This window comes from Phascolarctos cinereus, unplaced genomic scaffold (genome assembly GCF_003287225.1).
Source record: "Phascolarctos cinereus isolate Bilbo 61053 unplaced genomic scaffold, phaCin_HiC Scaffold_5;HRSCAF=322, whole genome shotgun sequence".
NCBI lineage: Eukaryota > Metazoa > Chordata > Mammalia > Diprotodontia > Phascolarctidae > Phascolarctos > Phascolarctos cinereus.
Genome location: NW_027555958.1, coordinates 250,148,986 through 250,173,820, shown reverse-complemented (window position 1 = coordinate 250,173,820; position 24,835 = coordinate 250,148,986). Strand labels below are relative to the sequence as shown.

The window sequence follows — 24,835 nt, the reverse complement described above, 5'->3', positions numbered from 1 at the left end:
GATGCTAGTGTCAAAATGAATAAACTGAATCATTCAGGGTGGTGTTTAGTGATCAAGCCTACTAAAACAATATTTACTAGCTCTTCAAGCCTAGAAGATGATGGCTTGATACCAAGATCTCTCATTCTCTGTCTCTGTCTATCTGTCTGTCTGTCTGTCTGTCTGTCTGTCTGTCTCTCTCCCCCCCACCAGATAGAGTGTGCTAATTGGGCACAAGAATTTTGGAATTTAAACATTCATCCAAGGGGCCTCCAGAGAAATGTTAAGCAATTAACCCAAACTACAGACTTATGTCTATGGCTATGGACTGTGTCTTCATGACTCAGCTGCCCTCCCTCTTACCCTGGAACTTCTCTCCACTACTTGCCACTTTCTCAATCTAAAATACCTTCCACAATGCCAGCCCCCTCCCTCTGATGGGTGAGTTCTTTTCAAGCTCTCCATTTTGGGGATCACAAGCCCAGGCCAGCCATGCTTCATTCCCCTCCTGACTATGCTTCTGACTTTATGGCCTTTGATACCACACTTTCTTCCACTGACCCACTTTTTATGTGTTGTCTCTCTCTTTAGAATGTAAGCTCCTTAAGGTCAGAGATTGCCTGTCTTTTTGCTTGTATTTGTAATCCTCAGTGCTTAGCATAGTGCCTGCCACACTCTAAGCATTTAATTAGTGCCTGTTGTTAGTTTGTCTCAGATGGTATGCCCATCAAATTTCTAGATGATATGAAGCTGAGGGAAAGGTAATATTTTGAATGACAGAATGATGATACAAACAGATCTTGACATGATAGGAAATGGGACAAATCTGTGAAATGGTATTTAATAGATTTAAATGCAAAATTCAATATCTAGTTTCAAATATTCTACTTTACAAATAAAATGTAATTTGTGACTAAACAAGAATTTGCTTAGAAAACATCAAGGGATTTTAGTGAAAAGCAAGTTCAATGTGAGTCAACATTGTGACATAGTAACCAATAAAAAAAATACTATCCTGACCTGCTATTAATATTGGAAAAGTGTGAAAAAAGTTGGAGGCCATAATCTAGGGGTAAACTGCTCCGCTGAGATCACGGATGTGGAATATTTCCTTCAATTTTGGTAACCACATTTGGAGAGTGACATTGGGAAACTGAAGCATAACAAGGGCGTGGCCTCCAGGAAATCTGAGCTGGGGCTATTTCTCCTCCTTTCGTGTCTCTCTTTTTCTTGAAATCCCAACCTGAGTCTCCTGGTATAATACCTGCATCCAGGCACAAGTCTCCCCCCAGAGAGCTGGGGGGGGGGTCCTCCAATAAATGCTAGTTCCCTGGCCTCAGCCATTGTTGACATGATGCTAGGAAGCAGGCCTCCATTATTGGCAAGGCTCTATTAAGTCACGATAAAAATTTCCATTCTTAGAATATTTTAGAGTTCACAAAGAGGTAGTGCAAATATCATTTTCCTTGGGAGAGAAGGATGATGTGTGACTTCTTTTTTAGGACTGGGGAGATCTCACCTTGTCTCTTGACCAGTGAGAAGGTGGCAGGAGAGAGGGATAGATGAAAAGGCATCAGAAAAAGGAAATGGATCCTAGAGCTATGCCTTGCAGGAGGGGAAGAGGCACATCACAAATTTTTGCAAGGAGCAGACATAGCTCTTCAGCTTTGTCAGAAGGAGGAGACACTGGATGCTGCTTCTGAGAATTATTGAGGCAAAGATGGGTTTTTCCCGGGAAGAACTCAGACTTATGTCTTTACCTGCTCACACCAGCTGGAAGAAAAATTTAAAAAAAATCCTTTTGAAAACAGGAACAGGAAATATTACTACTATGCCACAGGAAGTAAGAGAATCTGGAGATCTCTTGCTGCCTCCCCTGACCTGGCCTGGATCCTGTTGATGATGAAGAAGATGACCCAATAATCTAGAGAATTCTCTGGGACTGGGCAGTGTGGATGAGTTGGTTGATCAATCAGCAAACCCTTACTAAACATTGACATACATGTGCTAAACTCTGGGGATACTAGAAAGGTAAAAATACTGTCCTTGTCCTCAGAGAGCTCACATTCTAATGGGAGAGACAACACGTAAGTAGCTATGTACATATAGAATATATTCGGAGTAGTTGGAGGGTAATCTTAGAAGGGATGATACTGGGGGGAGGAGGGGACAGGAAAAGCCTTCCTGGAATTTGAGCAGAGTTCTGAAGGAAGACAGGGAAGCTCAGAGGCTAAAGTGAGAAGGGAGAGTATCCCAGGTATAAGGCACTGCTAATGCAAAGGTATGATTTGGGAGATGGAGTATCAAGTGGTGAAATAGCAAGTGGACCAATGTGACTGGATCTCAGAGTTTGTGGAGGGGAATCAAGTGTAAGAAGACTGGAAATGTGGGAAGGGGTCTGGTTCTGAAGGGGTTTAAGTGCCAAAGAGAGGACTTTATTTTGATCCTGAAGGTAATAGGAAGCTATTACTTGGAGGGCCTGGGGGTGAGAGAATTGACATGGTCAGACCTATGCTTCAAGATTATCTTGGCAGCTGAGTGGAGGATGAATTGGAATTGGGAGACCATCCAGAAGGCTGTTGCTGTACTTTAGGTTGAATCCATGAGCACTTGCACCAGAGTGGCAGCTGGATGTGTGGTGGCATCTTAAGTGACTCTGGGGGATGCTGGTATTCTTGAAAGTAACAGAAAAATTGGGACTGGGGGAGGTGAAGATAATATTAAATTTTGAGATGCCTAGGGGACATCTAGTTTGATATGTCCAAGAGGCATAGGACTGATATAGGACTGGAGCTCAGTAGAGAGATTAGTTCTGGATATATAGATCTAGGAATCATTTGCCTAGAGAGCCTAGGACAGAACTTTAGGGGACACACATGGTTAGTGGGCAAGACATGGATGGAGATCTAGCAGAGAAGGTGGGAAAAGAGCATACCAGGAGAAGGAGATCTAGAAGAGAAGAGTATCATAAAAATGTAGAGAGGCTTGTTGACTGCCATGGATTCCCCTTTACTAGTAAAGAATGCTGCTTTACAAGGGAAGTCTAACCCTTTGTATACGTTTCCAACAATTTTTAGAGAATTCTAAGCAGTTATTTTTAAGTCTCACATTATAATTGCAAAGGGGTGTATGGGGTGTTCAGGAGGGCTAGCACCTCTGGTATGAGAGTTTGCTAAACTCTTTTCAGGGCTGCTCATCCAGCTTTGGTGCCCACCTGATTCAATCGACCCTCACGTGGGGCTCCAAGAAGCTGTAGCATGGCATAGTGGCCATACCCTCGTCAACCATCTTGGCTGAGGAGCTAAACCACACTGAGGGGCATCAACAGGCCTCAGATCTGTTGGTAACTTAGGAAGATGTCTATCTCAAGCACATAAAGACTTTTCCTTATGGAATGGGTGGATGAGAACAATGTTTCAGCAGCCACAAAATCGGCTAAAGCATGTGCCAAGGAGCATTTGAAGCTTGGTCAGGTATCAAAGACAACAAGGTCATCCATTGCAACCCCGGGCCATCACCAGTTGTCTTGACTTTTATCTTGGTACTGGACTTCAATGACTCAGGGAGAGAGAGTGAGAACATGACTGTGAAACTCTGCCTCATTTAAATACAATTCCACACGCAAGTCAAGACATCTCCCATGATGTCATTGGTCCTCTTCGGAAATGAAGGACAAACAGCTATAGTTGCAAATCAAGAACAGAATGTTTCTCCCACAGAAAGGGAAAAACAAGCAAAAGACTCATTTCTGGTGGTAAAAAAAATCAGTAACATAGTTTCAAGGACATCAGGGTGAGATAAAGGAGTTGCAAATTTTAGAGCTCTAAACAATTGCGCAATCATTAGAAAAAAGGGCCTTTTGGACTAATATCACCAAGATATTCTAGTTTATTCTAATTAATTGTCACATGGGGAGGGAAAGAATAAATATGTGGATTCCCATCTTATAGCTGAGGAAACTGAGGAAAAGAAGCTAAATTACTTGCCCGTGGTTTGCACACTTAGTAAGAGTCCTGGTTAAATTTCAAATCAGTACCTGTACTCTGTTCGTTGTGCAACCCAGTTTCCTATGAACAACAGTTTGTGGTTTATTTAATTCTATCTTTAATAATGAAGTTTACAAGTTGGAGACTTTTCTGTTTCTCCAAGCATCAACTTTTTATTTTAAACTGGAAAAACCTATATATGGGTTTTATCTTTCTAGAATAGATTACTCACTTCTTGACCTCCTTTGTGTACACTGCATATAATTTTCAGTAACAGCTTAAACTACTTGGGGTGAGGTGTAGGATTCTTACATTTCTGGTAGGGAGAATATTCTTTGAATTTTAGTTTGTTTTTGTCTTCTCTATCGACTATTGACCTCAAGCTCTTCCTTCTTACTTCTTTTCACTGCAGTATCTTTGCTCTGTATCACTCTCCTGCCTTCCAATTTTCATCTGGCACATAACTTTGTAATAGGGGCTCAGACGTTTGTTGATCGGATAAATGTAAGCAATTAGGGTTTGATTTTGGAGGATGAGGGTGGTGGTAAAGCGGCCTATTCAACATTTATTAAGAACCTACTGTATCCCTGGGCTGGAGAGAAAGTTTGGTTAGGAAAATAAAGCTGCCTGCCTGCATATTATGTATAAAAACAAAAGCACAATAGAAAAGTGACCATGCTACGAATGGCTATTTCTAGGAAACAAAATCAACGAGGGCACTGCTTTTGCTCTTGGTGCGCGTATGTGCTAGTGCGGGTAAGAGAGGCTTAAGAGACAGCATAGATAATTAAGTATGTGCAGCGTTTATGTTGCTGAGGGGCCTTGAGCTCTATAAAGTAACGCTAGATCTTAACCGCTTTCTCATGGCTACGAACAAAAGATAAATTTCAACAATCCATCCATGCACCACTATTTGAAACACACCACAACCTTTCAATATTTCATAGAAAACCAAACCAAAAAGCACAACCCTTTAAGTGAAAACGTAGGCGGCCCTGAAAAGGGCCTTTGGGAAATATTACTCGCACAATTGGCGGCACAGGAAGGCGCGCTTAGCCGCCAAAGCCGTAGAGAGTGCGGCCCTGGCGCTTGAGAGCGTAGACCACATCCATGGCCGTGACAGTCTTCCTCTTGGCGTGCTCCGTGTAAGTGACGGCGTCCCGGATCACATTCTCCAAAAACACCTTCAGCACTCCGCGGGTCTCCTCATAGATCAGCCCCGAGATTCGCTTCACACCCCCACGCCGAGCCAAGCGGCGGATGGCAGGCTTAGTGATGCCCTGGATGTTATCCCGCAGCACCTTCCTGTGCCGCTTGGCACCCCCTTTCCCCAGCCCTTTACCTCCCTTGCCGCGACCAGACATGACCAAAATACTCAGTAAAGCCACTCGAAACGAAAAGGACTTAGACCCCCGCGAGACCTTTATATAAGGCATAGGCGGACCTCTTTGAAAACCATAAGGGGCCCAGAAGGGGGCGGTGGGATACTGCGTCTGAGGCTCCGCCCCTCCCTGGGCCTCAGGTCCCTTCTCATAGGACGAGAAGGAGCAGAGAGACAATCCTGAACAGCAAGCGCGCCTCTTTTCTCAATCGTATTTTATTTCATTTGAAAGAACGATGCCTGATTCTTTTCAGGAAAAGAAGATTGATTTTTCATTCTAATATCTTACCATTGCTTGCTGCTGCTACTGCTATTTGTCCTTCTTTCTCGAACGGGACCATGACATCAGGGAGGTGATGCCATGACATACAAGTGAATTGGTTTTAAATGAGGGAGGGCTGTACAAAGTCACCAACCTCACTTTCTCCTCCAAAGCCATCTGGGTCCAGTGGCCAAATAAAGATCAGGAAAACTGGGGATGGCTCAGAATGCTGGGCGGGACCTTGGCCTTTTCAAGCTAAGGTCTTTAAGAGGTCTCAGTTTGACTGAGGCAGCGCCCATTCCGTGATTAAGGCTTAAAAACATGATGCAAAGAATGGCTTCTTAAACAAACAAAAAGATCTGGGAGGGGAAGATTCTCAGGTTTTCTGGCCAAAACAGAAACAATTGTTATTTACATTCATTCTGAGTCAATCAGAGCCCAAACAGTGACCACATTCAATGACCACCCTCCAGTCTCTCAAACTCCGAATTTACTCCTCTTATTCCTCTTCCTACTACCCAATACCCTCGGAAGCCATTTCTGCAAAGAGTTAAGAGATGTTGATTTTAATTAAATCAGTTTGTCATTTGGGTAGTCCTGCCTCCTCCTCAAGTTACATACCATAGTGCAAGTAGTTTTAATCTCCAGTCCTTGGAATATGTAGTGGAGATTTTTTTTGGGTCAGGTTATCTTTAGGCGCTATTTACACTTGAAAGCTGGGAAGACTTTTGATAACTGCATTTTCGCATAATTGGCTTCCTTTGTAATATTTTATTTTATGTATTTGAAAATATTATTATGAGAGAGGGTGCATAGATTTCTACAGACTGCAGAAGGGGATAGTGACAGAAAAGTACAGGGAGTCTGTAGCTTCCCCACCTCCCAGCACCGCCCCCCCCCCCTCCGCAAACAACAACACAGCCAGTCTACCAGGAATCCATAATTATTTAGTACGTTGTAGCAGGTAATAGTCCCCTTCTTCATAGTTGACAGGTAACATGAAGGCATCAGTCACTTATTCAGTGAATAAGTATTTTTTAAGTGCCTACTTATGTGCCAGGCATTGTGCTAAGCCCTCGGGATACAAAGAAAGTCAAAAGACAGTTCTTGCCTTCAATGGGCTTACTTTTTTCTAATGGGGAACATAATACACACATAGCTGAAAACTGGGGGTGGGGTGGGAGTGATGAGGAGGTGGGTGAGAAGGTAGGCAGCTCGAGAAGGATAAAGAAAGAGTGTAGTCCTGTGGGAAATGAAGAGATGGCTAGTCAGGGGTGCCTCCTAAAATGGAGGTACTTTTATTTTTTTTCCGGATTTAATTTTTATTTTATTTTTTCTCAATTACATATGAGCAAAAATTTTTATCTTCGTTTTTAAAAACATTTTGAGTTCCATATTCGTTTAAGATATTTTGACTTCCATATTTTCAACCTTCCTCCCTCCTGTTCTTGAGAAGGCAAGCAATTTGATATAGATTATACATGTGCAATCATGCAAAAAATTTCCATGTTAGCAATGTTGAAAAACCCCCCAAATAAACCACAGACCGAAAAAACCCCTAAGAATAATAAAAAAATAGAAAAAATATGCTTTATTCTTCATTAAGATTCCATTAGTTCTTTCTCAAGAGGTGGATAGCATTTTCCATATTGAATCCTCTGTAATTGTCTTGGATCATTGTCTTGCTGAAAATAGGTAAGTGATTCATAGTTATCATAGTACAATATTGCTGTTACTGTGTACAATATTCTCCTGGTTCTATTCACTTCATTCAACATCAGTTTATGTAAGTCTTTCCAGGTTTTTCTGAAATCCACATGCTCATCATTTCTTATGGAACAAAAGTATTCCATTACATTCATATACCATAATTTGTTCAACCAATTGATAGGCATCCCTTCAATTTCCAATTCTTTGCTACTGCAAAAAGAGCTGCTATGCATATTTTTGTACATATAGGTCTCTTTTGTTTTTCTTTGATCTCTTTTGGAAACAGACCTAGTAGTGGTATTTCTGGGTCAAAAAGTATGTGCAGTTTTATAGCCCTCTGGGCATAGTTCCAAATTGTTCTCCAGAGCAGTTGGATCAGTTCACAACTCCACCAGAAGTGTATTAGCATCCCTATTTTTCTACATGGCCTCCAACATTTGTTATTTTCCTTTTCTGTAATATTAGCCAATCTGACAGGTTCAAGGTGGTACCTCAGAGTTGTTTTGATTTGAATTTCTTGAGTCAGTGGTGATTAAGAGCATTTTTTCATATGACTATAGATAGCTTTGATTTCTTTTGAAGAGTGCTTGTTTATATCCTTTGACCATTTGTCATTTGGGGAATGACTTGTATTCTTATAAATTTGACTCAATTCTTTATGTATTTGAGAAATGAGGCCTCTATTAGAGAAACTTGCTGTGAAAATTGCCTCCCTCTCCTTGTTCCTGTTTTCCTTCTAATCTTGGCTGCTTTGGTTTTGTTTGTATAAAATCTTTTTAATTTTATGTAATAAAATTATCCATTTTATATCCTATAATGTGTGATATTAATTAGTTGATCTTGGATTAAAATATTTTTATTAAAACAATGGCTCTTTGGATTTTTTTTTGCCCCAATTCTCTCTCTTCTCTATGACGTGCTATGGTCCATGGGTCGTGAAGAATATGACATGACTAAATGAGTTAAAAACTAGAATTTTCTAAGTATACCATCATAGAGTCTGCAAAAAGTGATAGTTTTGTTTTTTCATTGCCTAATTCCTTCAATTTCTTTTTATTGTCTTATTACTATAGCTAACATTTCTAGTGTAATATTGAATAATAGTGGTGATAATGCACATCCTTACTTTACCCCTGATCTTTTTGGAAGGGCTTCTTGCTTATCCCCATTACGGCTAATGCTTGCTGATGGTTTTAAATAGATACTGCCTATCATTTTAAGGAAAGCTCCTATGCTTTGTAGTGTTTTTAAAATAGGAATGAGTATTGTATTTTGTCAAAAGCTTTTCCTGCACCTATTGAGATAATCATATGATTTTTACCATTTTTGTTTCTGATGTAGTCAATTACAATTATAGTTTTCCTAATACTGAGCAATCAATATACCTGCATTCCTGGTATAAATACTACATGGTCATAGTGTAAGATCTTTGTGATATATTGCTATAATCTCCTTGTTAGCATTTTATTTGAAGTGTTTGCGTCAATATTCATTGGGGAAATTATAGTTTTCTTTCTGTTTTTGCTCTTCCTGGTTTAGGTATCAGTGCTATATTTGTGTCTTAAAAGGAATTAGGTAGCACTCCTTTGCCTATTTTCCCAAATATTTTTATAGTATTGGAATCAATTGTTCTTTAAATGTTTGGTAGAATTCATGTGTGAATACATTTAGTGCTGGGGATTTTGTCTTAGAAAGCTCATTGATGGCTTGTTCAATTTCTTTTTTTCTTTTTAAGATAATGGCTATTTAACTGGTCCTCTGTTGATCTAGGTAGCTTATATTTTTGTAAATATATGCCCATTTCACTTAGATTGTCAGATCTATTGGCATATAATTGGGGGAAATAACTCCTAACAATTACTTTAATTTCCTCTTCATTGGTGGTGCATTTACCCTTTGCATTTTTGATATTGGTAATTTTGTTTTCCTCTTTCTTTTTTTAAATCAAATTAACCAATGGTTTTCTATTATATAAAATCAGCTCCTAGTTTTATTACTTCAATGATTTTTTAAAAACTTTCAATTTTATTACTCTCTCCTTTAATTTTCAGGATTTCCAATTTGATGTTTAATTGGTGATTTTTAACTTTTTTTTCCTAGGTTTTTTTTAAGTTGTCTACCCAATTCATTGATCCACTCTTTCTTTATTTTATTGATATAACCACCTAGAGGTATACATTTCCCCATAAGAACTGCTTTGGCTACATCTCATAAATTTCAGTATGTTGTTTCATTATAGTCATTCTCTTTAATGAAATCATTTATGTTTTTCCTGATTTGTTTTTTGACCCACTCATTCTTTAGAATTAGATTATTTAGTTTCCAATTAATTTTTAATCTGTGTTTCCATTGCCATTTATTGAATATGATTTTATTGCGTTATGGTCTGAAAAGCATATCTTTAATATTTCTCCTTTTCTGCATGTGGTTGTGAGGATTTTATGCCCTAATACATGGTCAATGTACATTTTCTCCAGAGGTCTATCACATCTAACTTTTCTAAAATTTTATTTATTTCCTTAACTTCTTCCTTGCTTATTTTATGGTTAGCTTTATGTAGTTCTGAGAAAGAAAAGTTGAGGTATTCTACTAGTATAGTTTTACTGTCTATTTTCTTCAGTAACTTATTTAACTTTTTCTTTAAGAATTTGGATGCTAGGCCATTTGGTACATATGTGTTTAGTACTGATATTACTTCATTGTCCATTGTACCTTTTCACAAAATGTTTATCTCTTTTAATTAGGTCAAGTTTTGCTTTTTCCTTTTTTGAGATCATGATTGCTACACTTGCTTTTTTTTTTTTAACCTCAGCCAAAGCATAATAGATTCTGCTTCAGCCCTTTATTTTTACTTTCTTTCGTTTCAAGTGTGTTTCTTCCAAACAACACATGGTTGGATTATGATTTTTAATCCATTCTGCTATCTGCTTCTGTTTTTTTTTATCTGCTTCTGTTTTATGGTTAAGTACATCCCATTCTCATTCAGTTTTGATTGTTAACTGTATATTTCCCTCTATCCCATTTCCCCTTTGTTTAGACTTTTTCTTTTCACCCTGTCCCTGTCAAAAGTCTGTTTTGCTTCTGACCACTATCTCCTTTAATCTGTTCACCTTTCTATCCACCTACCTTTCCTTTTTTAATCCTTTTCTACTGCCTTGTAGGGTAAGATAGATTTCTATATCCGACTGAATGTGTGTGTTATTCCCTCTTTGAGCCAAATTTGATGAGAATAAGTCCAAGCATTGCCTGCCACCCATTATCTTCCCCTTCATTGTAAAAGCTCTCCTCTTTGTGCCTTTTTTATGTGAGATAAAAATTTCCCTTTTTCTTTTTCCTTTCGCCTTCTCTTAGTGCATCTATTTGGAATGTAGGGTAGGTCCAAGGAAGATTAATACCTCTGGTACAAGGGCTGCCCAGCCCTGTTCAGGGCTGTTTTCCATCTTCAGTTTATATTTGACCCACCCAACTCTCACCTGTGGCTCCAAGAAGCTGTAGTATGCACAGTGGCCACACCCAGGTAAGCACATTTTGGCATATTTGAGGATAACTGAGGCATCTCAACCCCTTCAGTTAATTGGGGGGTGTCTATCCCAAGCATGTGAAGATTTCTCCTGGTGGAATGAATAGATGAGAACCATTTATTCCAATGGCCATGAAGGTGGCTGAAGCAGGCACTATGGAGCACTCAGAGTTTGGTCAGACATCTAAGACACCAAGGTCATCCACTGCATCCTGAGCCATCATCAGTCATCTTGACTCTGTCCTGCCACTGGAGACTGTGACAACTCTGGAAGAAAGACTGAGGCCAATGACTTTGGGCAACTCTACCTCATTTAAATCCAACTTATATACAAACCAAAAGACACCAACAACCAGTGCATCCCCCTATCTCACCCCTCAATTTAATTTTTTTGAAATCATCCCATCACAGAAACTCATACCAATGCCCTCTGTATATATACATTAGTAACTGCCCTAATAATGATAAAGTTCTTACAAGTTACAGTGAACATTTTCCCACATAGGAATGTAAACATTTTAATCTTATTGATTCTCTTATGATTTTTCTTTCATGTTTACCTTTTAATACTTCTCTTGAGTCTTGCATTTGAAAGTCAAATTTTGTATTCAGTTCTGGTCTTTTCATCAGATAATGCTTGAAAGTCCTCTATTTCATTATCTACTTTTTTCTCTTGAAGGATCATACTCAGTTTTGTTGGATAAGTTATTCTTGGTTATAATCCTAGTGCCTTTGACTTCCAAAATATCATACTCCAAGCCCTCAGATCCTTATGTGCCAGGAACTATACTCAGTGCTAAGGATACAAAGGAAGGCAGAGACAGTCTCTGCCTTCAAGAAGTTCACTTTCTATAACTGGGATTTCAATTACTTTGATGTTTCTACTTCTTAATGTAATCTTGGTATTTCCTCCAAGTCTATTACTTTATGTTGCTTTGTCTTTTTTCTTTTTTTGAGTATTTGAGCACTCTAGTTTTTTCTTCAGTTGTTATTGTTCTTTTTTCACTTGAATACATTTATTTCCTTTTTCCTTTTAATTTTTTTTTTTGCTTCTTCCACTGATGACTTTAGGTCTTCTATGTTGCGTTTATTTTTGTTATTTTGGTCAAGGTGAAGGTGAAGGGCTAATATAGAATCTCCCTTTAATTCTCTAATGTGTTTGTTATATGTGGACATTTCTTCCATTGTTTTTGTTACAGATTCATCTCACAGTCCTGTATTAGTTTGATACCTTAGTTTAAGTATTATGTAGTTTCTTTATTAAGTTGGAGAATTTTTCATTAACTTTCTTTTCAAATATGTTTTTACACTTATAAGCATTTATTCTCTCTCCTTTCCACTGCTTCCAAATTGAACCATTAATAGAAAAGAAAAAACCCTCATGACAAACATGCATAATTCAGTTAAATAAATTCCCACATTGGCCATATCTGAAAGTACGGGTCTCATTCTACATTTTAAGTCCATCACCTCTTCGGCAGGAGATGAGTGACCTGTTTCATCTTCAGTCCTCTATGATCAGAGGTCCAAAGTTTTTCAAAATTGTTTTTTCTTTATAATATTTGTTTTCATTGTACAAATTGTTCTCCTGGCTGTGCTGACGCTCCTCTGCATCACTTCATAGAGGTTTTCCCAGTTTCCTCTGAAACTGTCATTTTTGTGGCATTTTCATTTCACTCCATTTATATAACATAATTGGTCTAGCAGTTCCCTGGATAGGTGGGCACCTCTACTGCTTCCAATTCCTTGCCACAGCAAAAGCAGCAGCCATACATATTTTTGTACAAATGAGTTCTTTTCCTCTTCCTTTGATCTTTTTGGGATAGAGGTCTACTATTTTTAATCATGTACGCCCTCCCATACCATGCCCCTTCCTCCTTTTATGGGTTTTTTAGATATGTTTTTCTTTAATATCCTGAGAGGCAGGTAACTTTGGGTTTAAGATTTAAGATGAGGCTGTAGCTGGTGATGCAGGGGGACGGTACTTTCTTACCCTTTCCTAGAGATGGAGCAAAGGAAGAAGCATTATGTGAAGTTTTGTGGGGTAAAGTAAATGTTTAAGGTCAGCTGTCTGTTACTGGGGCTGTTTTTGGGTGAGATTGGAGAGTTGGTTTCTGACGTTACCATATTGCCAGAAATCCAATGAGTTGCACTTTTTGATATCATTTTGTCAATGCACATACTACTAAAGACAGAAAATTAACCTCCTGTAGCATGTAGGTGTTTATACTCTGTATGTCACATTTATTTCAGTAAAGGCTAAATAAAACCTTCCAATGAAACAATAGCTCAGGAGAGCACATGTTTCCAAATGCAAAGAGTTATTCTTTTTGAATCTGTACTATTGCACGTAAATGCCATATTTCAGCTTTGGTCACAAGATGGTTTTGATAGTGGAAGAAGAAGCAAGGAAAGACAAAACTTGGGACACTGTCTGAGAAGATGGCATGCCACTATGGTGGTGGTGGTGACATTTTTGCAAGAAGGATCAGCACTAGATGTCAGGAGGATACTGAAAAGGGGAACAAGTTACCGAAAGGCATGGTTGGGGTGCAGCAAACACAGCTTCATAGATTCACTGAAAGCCTCTGTGAGATTATTTCTCAGATAGATGAATTTCATCAAGAGATGGATAAATTGAGGAGAGGAGTGAATGCACCTTAGAGCAGTGGGCAGGGTTTAGTTTGGTCCCTTGATACTCTGAAAGATCTGTGATTTCACTGGGTACAACTACATCCCTTCATCACTGAGCCCCAAGGGAAGGTGTCTTGTTTAGTGAACAGAGCTGGCCCCTTAGCCAGGAAGATAGTTCTGACACATAGGTTAAGAACTAGATGTGATCTTACTGGCACGGGAACTCCTAAATGAGGAAATTCTCTCCACCAAAGCAGGTCATCACCTTCTCTGCCAATTATAGTGTTAGAGAGCTGCCTAGAGCAGTGGAGATAAGTGATTTGTTGAATGTCATGGAGGCAGTATGTGTCAGAGACAGACTGAACATTAGTTTTCTTGGGTGAGACTGTGTCTGGGAAAATAACCTCTCAGGTCCCCAGGTGCTGGTACATTGGCAGAAGGAGTACTCCTCCTGAGAGTTCCCCACGCAAGTAAAAGCATATGTCCAGTCCAAAAACAGAAGACCCTAATAACTTTCTAACATCTGAAATATATGTATATATATGTATGTATATTTTATATTGTTTATTTCTATCTAATTTCTTCTACTTTCTGATGTTCACCAGAGTATCTTTCCTTCCTTGTTCCTGTCTCTCATTCTGTCTCCCCTCCTATGTCTTTCCTCCCTTCTACCCTCACTTCAATAACATTTATCACCATCTAACAGGGGTGGAATTACATGGAAAGTCCTATGGAAGCTACTTGTTTCCCCTGCTCCTATGCCTGTGGTATCATTAGGTGCTGCTAGTTGTCCAGAGAAACCCATAGACAAATAGTTTCAGCAATTAGGCTATTCAAAGGTAAGGATGAAATAAATAATAACTTTCTCTCACATTTACCTTTACTTCGCTATTTAAGGTCAATACATTATCCCATTTCATCCTCAAAGACAACTTTGTGAGGGAGGTTTTATTATTTTCCCAAATTTATAGATGATGATGCTGAGGCTAAAGAGATTGAATGACTTGCTCAGGATCATACAGCATCAAGTGTCTGAGTTGGGGTACAAATGCAGGTCTTCTTGACTCCAATGACAATGCTCTATCCACTACAGAATCTTGTCTCCCCCCTCAAAAAAAGGCGAAGAGTTTAAGTAATATTGCCTTTTCTGTTAAAACTAAGATTTTTAAACTATTTTCCATAGTTACTACACATGCAATACAATTCTCAGCTTGGGCACTGAGCTCACTCTCTCTCCCTAAGGAGTATGGCATGTGATTCAACAAAGTTCAGTCCTGGGCTCTAATGAGAGGGGTCACAGGAGTAGGCTTCCTTTTCTCATACACTTTGGCTTGTTAAACCCCATCCCAGCACCAAGGGGATAAATTACTTTAAGCTTAGTTTTTTGGCTCCTGTCTAGGTAATCCCAAAGGAATAAAAAAGATATTCAATGTATTTTACAAATCAGGAAATAGGACACGTATTTTATTCCTACAAAAAAGAAATGCTAAACATAAAATTGACACAGCGACTTAAAACTGAATTCAGCACTGTCTCCCACAAAGTCCGTGCTTTTTGACAAGCCAGGCCAGAAGCTTTGGTCACTTCCTCTTGTCCATGATCATTGTCTCTGATGAAGAAGATCTCCTTGTCAAATTCACTCCATGGACCCAGGAGCCCCAGACTTCTAACACTCGCCTGGTAGCCTCTAAGTCTGGGCCACTTCACCTCAAGGTTGATGCTTGATCATAAATACAAAGCAGAAAAGATAGCTGGGGGCCCAACCTCAAATTTTGACTCCTGTGACCTCACTAAATACTAAATAATTTGTCCCCCAGGATGCTAAAGATGAAGTTTAATGATACAAAGAACATGTGAGAACAAGAATGTAGCTCCCTTCTCATTAGAAGCAAATCTCCCCAGCCCTGAACCAGTCCCTACCACATGCCAGTGGGCAGACAGTACAGGGAGTAGCATTGTATCCCAGCCCCTAAGGGCCCAGCAGCACATTCTCAAGATTAGAATATAATTACGGACTTGGGAGACATATTTAAGATCACCCAGTCCAACCTTTCCATTTTCATAAATGAGGAAACTGAGACCCAGACAGATTAAGTGACAGTTATAACAACTTAGTCTCCTAAGTTATTCTACCCACAGCAATATCTTTGACTTACTCTTTTCCATAATAATTCAAGCACATTCACAAGTCAGTACTGCTCCTATTGGCTTCTCTTGCTGTTTTGGAGTATTTTCAACATCAAGTTGGAAGGGAGGAAGGGAGGGAGGAAGGTAGAGAGGAAGGAAAGAAAGAAGCAATAAGAAAGGAAGGAAAGGAAAGAGGGATGGAGGAAGAAATGGAGGAAGGAAAGAGGAGAAAGGAGGAAAGCAGGTAGGGAGAGAGAAGGAAGGAAGGAAAGATGGAAGGAAAAGAGGAAGGCAGGGAGCATAGAAAGAAGGAAAAGAGAAGAAGGGAGGAGGAGAAAGGAAGGAAGGGAGAAAAGGAGGGAGGGAAGATGGAAGGAAGGAAGGAAGGAAAGGAGGGAGGGAAAACAGGAGGATATCTATCACATACCCTACAAGAAAACTAATACCACCTAAACATTAGGGTGTTTTCTTTTCCCTTGGTCCTCCTAAGTGAAATGGCTCTCTGAGTCATTTTCCTGCCATTATAAAAGAACTAATAGAAAGAAGTGGTAAAAATCATGAGGTGAAGGCCATAAATAACTTGTGTCCAAAATTTCTGTGACTGTATTAGATTATCTCATAAATATATGTGTATATGTATGTATGTAAATATGAACGTATATACAAATACATATACCCATATATTATATTTACATATAACACATTACCTAAATAAATATCACTATTTTTAGGCATAGATATATCTATGTCTATCTATCTATAAACTTGAATACTCTAGTGAAGGAAATAATGGTAGAAAACTGTCCAGAACTTTTGAATAAAGAAAGCAGTGACCAATCAAATCCACAGATTGCCACAAGAAAACAAATCCACACTTGACACCGTGGCATGTGAAAGTTAAATTTCAAAATGTCAATAATAAGCAATACATTTTGTAAACATGCAAGAGGAAGAACTTAAACTATGAAGGAACGCCAACCAGAATGACGCAGGATTACTAATTAGTCAGAAAAAATAGAGACTGGTAAAGGTTATTGCAAAAAAAACATAGGAGCTCAAATTACAACTCCATTAAAATATCCTACAAAGCTGAGAATAACAATCAACAAAAATGGATTTTTGACGTAAAAGAGGCATTCTGAAAAAAAAGAAAACAATATTGCTGAGCAGAACATTTGACTTAACAAACACCTTGCAAACTTGCAACAGAAACACAAAAAAGCTAAATTAGTATACCTATAAAAATACTGACAAAATAGACTTTCCTTTTTATGGGCTATTACTTAAAAAGTAAACTGAACTTTGGGGTAACAGAAAGGAAAAGGTGGAATCTTCTATGAACCAAAAAGATGAAAAGGACTAAAGTTTAAAGTTAATTTAGCACAGCAAGTTCTTAACCTGGGATTCCATGAATTTCTAATATTTTGGTAATCATATTTCAATATAATTGGGGTTTTTTTGTCAATCCTATTTTAAAATTTCATGTCTTTAAAAACATTATTCTAAGGAGTTCTTAGGCTTCACTAGTCTTCTGAAGAGCTCCATGGATTTGGAGCTTGGGACTGTTTATATAGTAACTGAGCTAAACTGTGAACCTAATTCCCCCCAAAAGTATTAGGTGATGTGATGTGAAGGGAGGGGAGAAGTTATGCCTCATATGATGAGTAGTGTATATTGTTTATTATTATATATTTGAACTAAATATTCCTTTGTAGAAGCTAATTCAACTTTTAAATGGTTAATATGAATTGTGGTGCAAGAGAACCACCCTTACAATTGGGGGAACACCATTGGTGGGACCTGGAGCCAATGGCAGAGAGACATCTCTAGACATCCTCATCTGTGTAAGAGCACCAGAGAAACCTGGAGGGGAGGGGTGAGAGGGAACATACTTTTAGGCAGTGAAGGGTAAACACTTACAAATGAATGAATATTAGAGACAGAATGGATCGGATTGCAACCTTGCGAGCTTCAGAATGTTGAAAGAACCATCAACAGTTACCTAGGTAATTGGAGCCAGTAACTGAAGCAGTTGGGTGCAGAAACAGGCTCCCCACTTCTCTCTTAAGGGCCATTCCCCCCTCTTTCCCTGCCCCCTTCCTATTGCGAAAGCGAATCAAAATGACTGGCTTCTCTTTCCTGATTCACAGAAGGAGGGGCTGGAAAGCCAGTTCCAGTTTACTGACTGATCATTCCCTTTCTACTGTAGTTCCCCTTTCTCTTCTAGGCTTTTTCAGAGGCAGCTGGATTTGGAAGTTTTGTTCTATTTCCTAAATATTGAAAATATGATGAAACTTATTGGTCAACAAACCTGAGTTGTTTGCTGTGTTAATGACTGAACAGAGAAAGATAACAAAAGATAATAAAAACAAAAACAAACCAACCAACCAAACAAAAACACATGCGGGGGTTTTTGTTGTTGTATTTTTTTGCTAAGCCAAGCTAGCTTAAGGTCTCAAAGTCTTGAAAGCACACGTGAAACTCAAAGAAGTAGCTGGGGTTAATAAACTGAGACTCCCAGGTCCCTTTGCCCCTTCTCCCTGGGGCTTGAAAGAGAAGACCCCAAGTGGGGGTTGAAAGCATGACTGCAAGTAGTGCTGTGGTAGCCCACCTGGGAAGGTCACCTTGCACACGGTTACCATAGCGACAGTGTCAAGGCCTGAGGCTGTCAGCTTTGGAGGCCAGAGAGCCCTGGACTCCCTCATGAGCTCCTGCTAGCAATTAGAATCACCTGGTAGACCTTCAAATATCTGAAGACAGATATTATCAGCAAATCCAATTCTGTGTCTTTTTCCCTGAAAGCTGAACATCACTAATTCCTTAACTGTTTCTCTTATGGCAGAGTGTTTGGTCCCCTTACCATACTGGCTGCATTCTTCTGGATAAAGTGTAGTGAGTCAGTCTAACTCAACATATTAGTATGTCATGTTCCCCTCCTAACCAAGTCTTTTCTTCTTCAGACTAAATATAGCCAGTTCCTTCAACCAGTCCTCCAATAACTATAACATAGTGTTTCATCCTCTTAGCCAAAGGGTCCCTTAAAGAAGGGTCATCCTTTTCTAGACACTCCAGTGTGTAAGAACTCTATCTATAATGTACCTATAAGACACAGCATGGCATAATGAGAAAAACAGTCCATTACTAGTCAGAGAACCTGGATGTAAATCCTGATTCTGCTACTTGTGGTCTATGTGACTCTGGAGAAGACACTAACCCTTAGCCTCCATAAAATGATGGTGTTAGACCACCCTCAAAAGTTTCAATTCGATAGATAAATAAAGGCTGCTGATGAGCTGGGGAGGAGAGACCCAGTACAGAGTATAAGTTGAAGAAGGACTTCCTGTGGATGAAGAGGTTCTTCAGATGTTCCTGTTTGCGGATGATTTTGTGCTTATTTCATAAAGCCCTGGAACACTGCAGAGCATACTGGAATGTATCTGTCATTACTAACAATTTGGTCTGACAGAGGTAAGACCAAATAAATGAAGAATGCCTATAACATGCATATGTGTGGACAACTTGTGGCTCTGACTGCCCCTCAGTATGTCTATTTGGGACAGAGAATACAACTGAACAATGAGTTGGACCAAGAATCAAACAAGACAAGGACAATAAAATAGATTGCTTTTAGAAAATTGCAAAGCTTCTTTTTAATGACCCCAAGCTGCCCACATAGGCAAGGACTCATCCTCTTCATACAAATCTAACAAGTATTCTGGGTGAAGGAGGGCTGTAGTGCTGTACTCTCTCCCTCCCAAGTAAAGGTTCCATCTGCTCAGGATCCAAACATGTGGTCTGGACTGTGTTCAAGTTTGGACCATCTAAAAGAAGGTTTGAACTCCCTTTCTTACCTCCTCACCCGCAGCTCAGAACCCCAGGGGAAAAATTACTTAAAGCTCAAGGTTTGCTCATTTCTAGGGTTTCCAAAAGTTAGAAAGCTTTTCCTTGTACAATATGAATCAAATATGGTACCTCTGTCTGTCTTAGTTTTCTCATCTGTAAAACAAGGATAATAAGATCACCTACTTAGAGATGTTGTAAAGGATTAAATGAGATAGCATTTGTAAAGCACTTTGTAAACTTCAAAGCACTAAGTAAATGCTAGCTGCTGCTGCTACTACTACTACTACTACTACTACTACCAGCACTACTACTACTACTACTACTACCACTACTACTACTACTACTACTTTGCTACACACAAAAGGAATGCTTAACACGTGGGCATTAATAAAAGCTTAAACAGGTGTTAATAACTACTATTATACTCAATGAGCCTTGAAAGAAATGTAAATTTTTTGTTTTGTTCTTTTTTAGGCAATTGCAGTTAAGTGACTCGCCCAAGGCCACACAGCTAGTAAGTGTCAAGTGTTTGGTCTGAGACCTGATTTGAACTCAGGTCCTCCTGACTTCAGGGCCGGTGCTCTTTCCCCTGTGCCACCTAGCTGCCCCAGAAATGTAAATACTTGAAAAAGTGGCATACAACTTCTCATTATACCAGGAGGTTAAGATTTTGAAATCAGAATGTAAAACAGTTTGCAGGAATGCTGAATGATACATTTCACCTCAGCTCTGCATCACCCAAATAATCTCCTGCAAATTCATGCCTTTATGCCAGCCAGGTCAGGGTTTGAAGTGCTTGTCTTCTATAAACTCCCCAGTGAAAAGGCCCAGGGCAGCCACCTAATCAATTACCACCTGGCTGCTCTCTCGAACTTCATCAGTCTCTGCAGAAACTCATCTTCCTGAAAGATGGAATCACCTCTGAAGCTCACTCTTCCTCAATACCACCTTGCCTCTGGAACCCTTTCCTCCTTCTGATTGCAGAGGGTAGGGGGTGGACATCAAAGAACCTCTCCCAGGTCTTCTATTTAAGGGTGGCTCAGGGCACCATTCATCTATAGAACTTCAAGGTCCCCCTTTATCCTACATTGCTTTTCAGAAAAATGGTTGTGAAGTGAAGGAGCATGTGAAAGGTGAAAGTCTACTATCTTCCCCAGTTCCATTGTGAGCTCCTTGAGGGCAGGAACCATATTTTGCCTTTTTTTGTATCCTTAGCACTTAGCACAACGCCTAGCACATAGTAGGTGCTTAATAAGTAGTTATTGATAGACTTAGAAGAGTGACTGAATTGAAGTCAACCTCAATGCAGGACCCAGGATCATGAAAACAAACGGATAAAGTTGCTTCCAATATTGGAAGTATGTTCATCTCAAGACTGATGTTCTGTCACAGGCAAAGAAACACAAAGCAGAAGAGGCCCAGGCATGAACTCACTTAGCTGATTCCCTTTACTCTAGCTGCCACAGGGAAGCAATAGACCTGCTGCTAGGTGGAAAGGGACTACCCCTACCCCGCTTGTCACAAGAAGTCCCACATTTTTATGATGCCCCCAACGGTCAAAAAGAGGAGGGACAGGGGTGCAGCCATTCTTTTTATTTTTTTTTTTTATTAATTTATTTTGTTTTTATCAACAATCACTTCCACAAGCTTTTGCATTTTAAATTTTTCTCCCCCTCTCTCCCCAAGACAGCACCCAATCTGACATAGACTATACATATATATTCCTATTATACATATTCTCACATTAGTGATGTTGTAAGGAAGAATTAGAACCAATGGGAGGAACTATAAGAAAGAGAAAACAAAACAAAACAGAAGAAAAAAATAGCAAATAGTATGCTTCAATCTGCATTCAAACTCCACAGTTCTTTCTTTGGGTGTGGATAGCATTTTCCATCATGAGACCTCTGGAGACGTCTTAGATCCTTGCATTGCTGAGAAGTGCTAAGTCTATCAATGTTAGTCATTGCACAACATGGCTGTTACTGTATACAATGTTCTCCTGGTTCTGCTTACCTCACTCAGCATCAGTCCATGCAAGTCTTTCCAGGTTTTTTGGAAGTCTGCCTGCTCATCATTTCTTATAGTACAATAGTATTCTATTACATTCATACACCACAACTTGTTCAACCATTCCCCAATTGATGGATATTGATGGATATCCCCTCAATTTCCAATTCCTTGCTACCACAAAAATAGCTGCTATAAATATTTTTGTACACGTGGGTCCTTTTCCCGTTTGTATGCTCTCTTTAGGATACAGCCCTGGACGTGCTATTGCTGGGTCAAAGGGTATGAACATTTTTATAGCCCTTTGGGAATAGCTCCAAATTGCTCTCCAAAATGGTTGGATCATTTCACAACTCCACCAACAATGCATTAGTGTCTTATTTTCCCACATCTTCTCCAACATTTGTCATTTCACTGGATTGTCATATTGGTCAGTCTGATAGGTATGAGGTGGTACCTCAGAGTTGTTTTGATTTGCATTTGATTGCACAATCAATAGTGATTTAGAGCATTTTTTCATATAACAATAGATGGCTTTAATCTCTTCATCTGAAAACTCCTACTCATATCCTTCGACCATTTATCAATTGCAGACATTCTTTTTAAAGAACTACTTAGTCACAGGCTCTTCCTTTTTGCTGGCCAATAAGGGGATTGCTTCCTTATACCCAAACACCAGAGTCCTTCAATGCTGAGCCACACATAGTAGGCCACAAGTAGACAGTGGCATTTCCATCCCCAAAGTGCCAGAGAGCTAAGCCAGCATATACAGTCAGATGGAAGCAGCCAGGGAAGCTCTGTGCATGCCATGTTATAGAAACATTGGGCCAGTGTGCCTATGTGTCAGCAAAACCTAAAATGCAACAATCTCCAAAGGACAAAAAAGAATGCCCTATAAAGGGCAATGGAAAGGTAAATGGTGGGTGTGTGAAATGTTCAAAGATCTTTGAAAAAGGACAGGCACAAAAGACATAATTAAAGAACTGTGTGATAGGAGGAAAAGATGGTCTGGTCTTGTGATGAGGGATGAACTGTGGAAGGCCAGAGTCTTCTACTGCTATGCTCCTGCTGTCAGGAGAAAGTTAGGAAGTTCTTCACTATGTTGGGTAGACACTGCCCCCTTTGGGCAGTTTATGGAAGAATGTGAACAAGAGTTGCACAGGATGGCTGGGCATGGATGAGTAGGCTTGGATGGATGGTTTGTGGTCTGTAACATGGGAAGGAATTTCCAAACTGAGATTACAAATGTATTTGAGTGTCCCCAGCACATAGCACGATTCTTGGCACATTGTGGTACTTAAAATATGCTTGATGCTTGGTTGATTTAGAATTCATCTTAGAGGCAACAGAGTCACTGGATTTTTGAGTTGGTGAGTTGTACAGCCAGACCTGGGTTTTAGTAAAAGGAAGACTATCTATCATGTATCATTCTTCGCCTCTGACACTGCCATCACCCAGGTGCAGGCCTTCATCACTTCACATTTGGTTTATTTTCATGCCTTTTGATTAGTCTCCCTTCCTCTTCTCTCTCTATTCCATTCTATTCTCCACTCAGCTGTCAAAATGATCATCTTAAATTACAGGTCAAGCCATGTCACCCTCCTATTCAATCAACCCCAGTGGCTCTCTATTACCTTCAGGAAAAATATAAAATACTCTGTTTGGCTTTGTAAAGTCTCTCATAACCTGTCCCCTTCTAACCGTCCAGTCTTCTTATAACTCACTACCTTCCACATACTCTTCAATCTGTTCCTGGCACATGACACTCATCTCCTTACTCCGGGCATTTTCACTGACTGTCCCTCATGCCTGGAATGCTTTCCCTTCTCATCTCAGCCTCCTGGCTGGGAAAAATCTTGTCTTTTACCAAAAACTTTACCAGTCCCCCTTAATGTTAGTGCCTTCCCTCTGTTGATTATTTTGAGTTTATGATATACAGGCTTATTTATAGAGTTGTTTACATGTTGCCTTCCTCATTAGACCGTGAGCTCTTGAGAGCAATGGATGATTTTCGGTTGTCTTTGTATCCCCAGTACTTAGCACAGTGCCTGGTACGTAGTAGATGCTTAATAAAAGCTTGTTTACATGACTTGAGATTGGAGATTCATCTGCACAAAAGTGATAATTCACACGTATACATTACTTTATAGTTTGCTGAGTACTCTCTTCATAAACCCCCCGCAACATAATAATGTCAGTATTATTATTCCCATTTTACAGCTGAGGCAGCTGAGGCGCTGAGAGGTAAAACAACTTTCCTATGATCACAGAACTGGTGCCTTGGGCAGCAAGGTCTTCTGACTGCAAATCCAGCACATCCTGCAGTGTGAGAAATAATTCATTTGGACCCCTACTCTATTCCAACCAATATCGATCAGTTTGCTATGATTCCAAAGGGGGTAATGATCATAAATCTGCATATTAGGCCCCAGAGCTATGAACTGCAGATTGTAAGTTCATTTGTTTAATCACAGGAAGGTAACTAGAGGCCCCCCACCTTTGTTTTTCCTTGTTGTGGTGACCAAGCCCAAAGTGGCAGAGGTGACTTAATGACATGGAAAGTCCCCCATCTTATTTTTGTACCTCCAGACCATTCTCTCTTGTCCAACATGAACAGGTGACTGTTTACCCAGTGGAGATTCCCCGTGCTTTGCCCAACCCAAGAATGCCTGCTGACATACCATTTTTTTTCACCTGGGAAGCAAGATCTAGCAGCCAATGGGATTCTGCCTGTACTTTGCATTGCCTCTTCAGATTGTTCAGGTACCAAATCTGGTATCAAGCCTTATAAAAATAAGACCCTGGGAAGAAGAGTGCATCTCAGATCATGAAGAAGATCTATTTCATTAGAGGGGACCATGGACCCTTTAATAAAGACCCATTGGCTCAGAGCTCTGCCTCAGTGGTTTTTCTTGTAGGCTGGACAATTTTAATCCTCAAACTGCCATACCATGCTGCTTCTCCAAAGGAGAAATGAATTGATGGAAACCAATCACACCACCAAGAGAAAGAGTGTAGCTCAAGAAGAGGGCCCAAGTTAGACACTAAAAGGGTAGGAGACAGTTGATGATCTAGCAAAGGACACTAATAAGGAATGGTCACACAGGCAGAGGGCTAGAGTAGGCGTTAGGGACTTCTCCTGAAGTGTAGTCAGCACTGTCCAAGGACCCAGGATCTTTGGAACTTTTCTAACTCTTGAGGTCATCTCAAAGGCTGGACATGTACATTTCGAGACCTATACAGGAGAATAAAACAAGCAAAGGAAAGGGATTTATAGGGTTGCATAGGTCAGTCAGCTAATCCTCATCCCGCATACAACTAAGCTATCAATAGTGTTTTGTTAACATTTGTTAAACTCCTACCACGTGCCAGACACTATGCTA

The 24,835-nt window shown here is 39.7% G+C and overlaps 1 protein-coding gene across 1 annotated transcript; it reads right to left on the bottom strand.

Annotated features, from left to right (window-relative positions):
• Nucleotides 1-973: 973 nt before the first annotated feature.
• Nucleotides 974-5,348, bottom strand: LOC110202808 (histone H4). Its single transcript, XM_020979135.2, has one exon. The coding sequence runs from the start codon at nt 5,327-5,329 to the stop codon at nt 5,018-5,020; it is 312 nt and encodes a 103-aa protein (XP_020834794.2). The 5' UTR covers nt 5,330-5,348; the 3' UTR covers nt 974-5,017.
• Nucleotides 5,349-24,835: the final 19,487 nt, after the last annotated feature.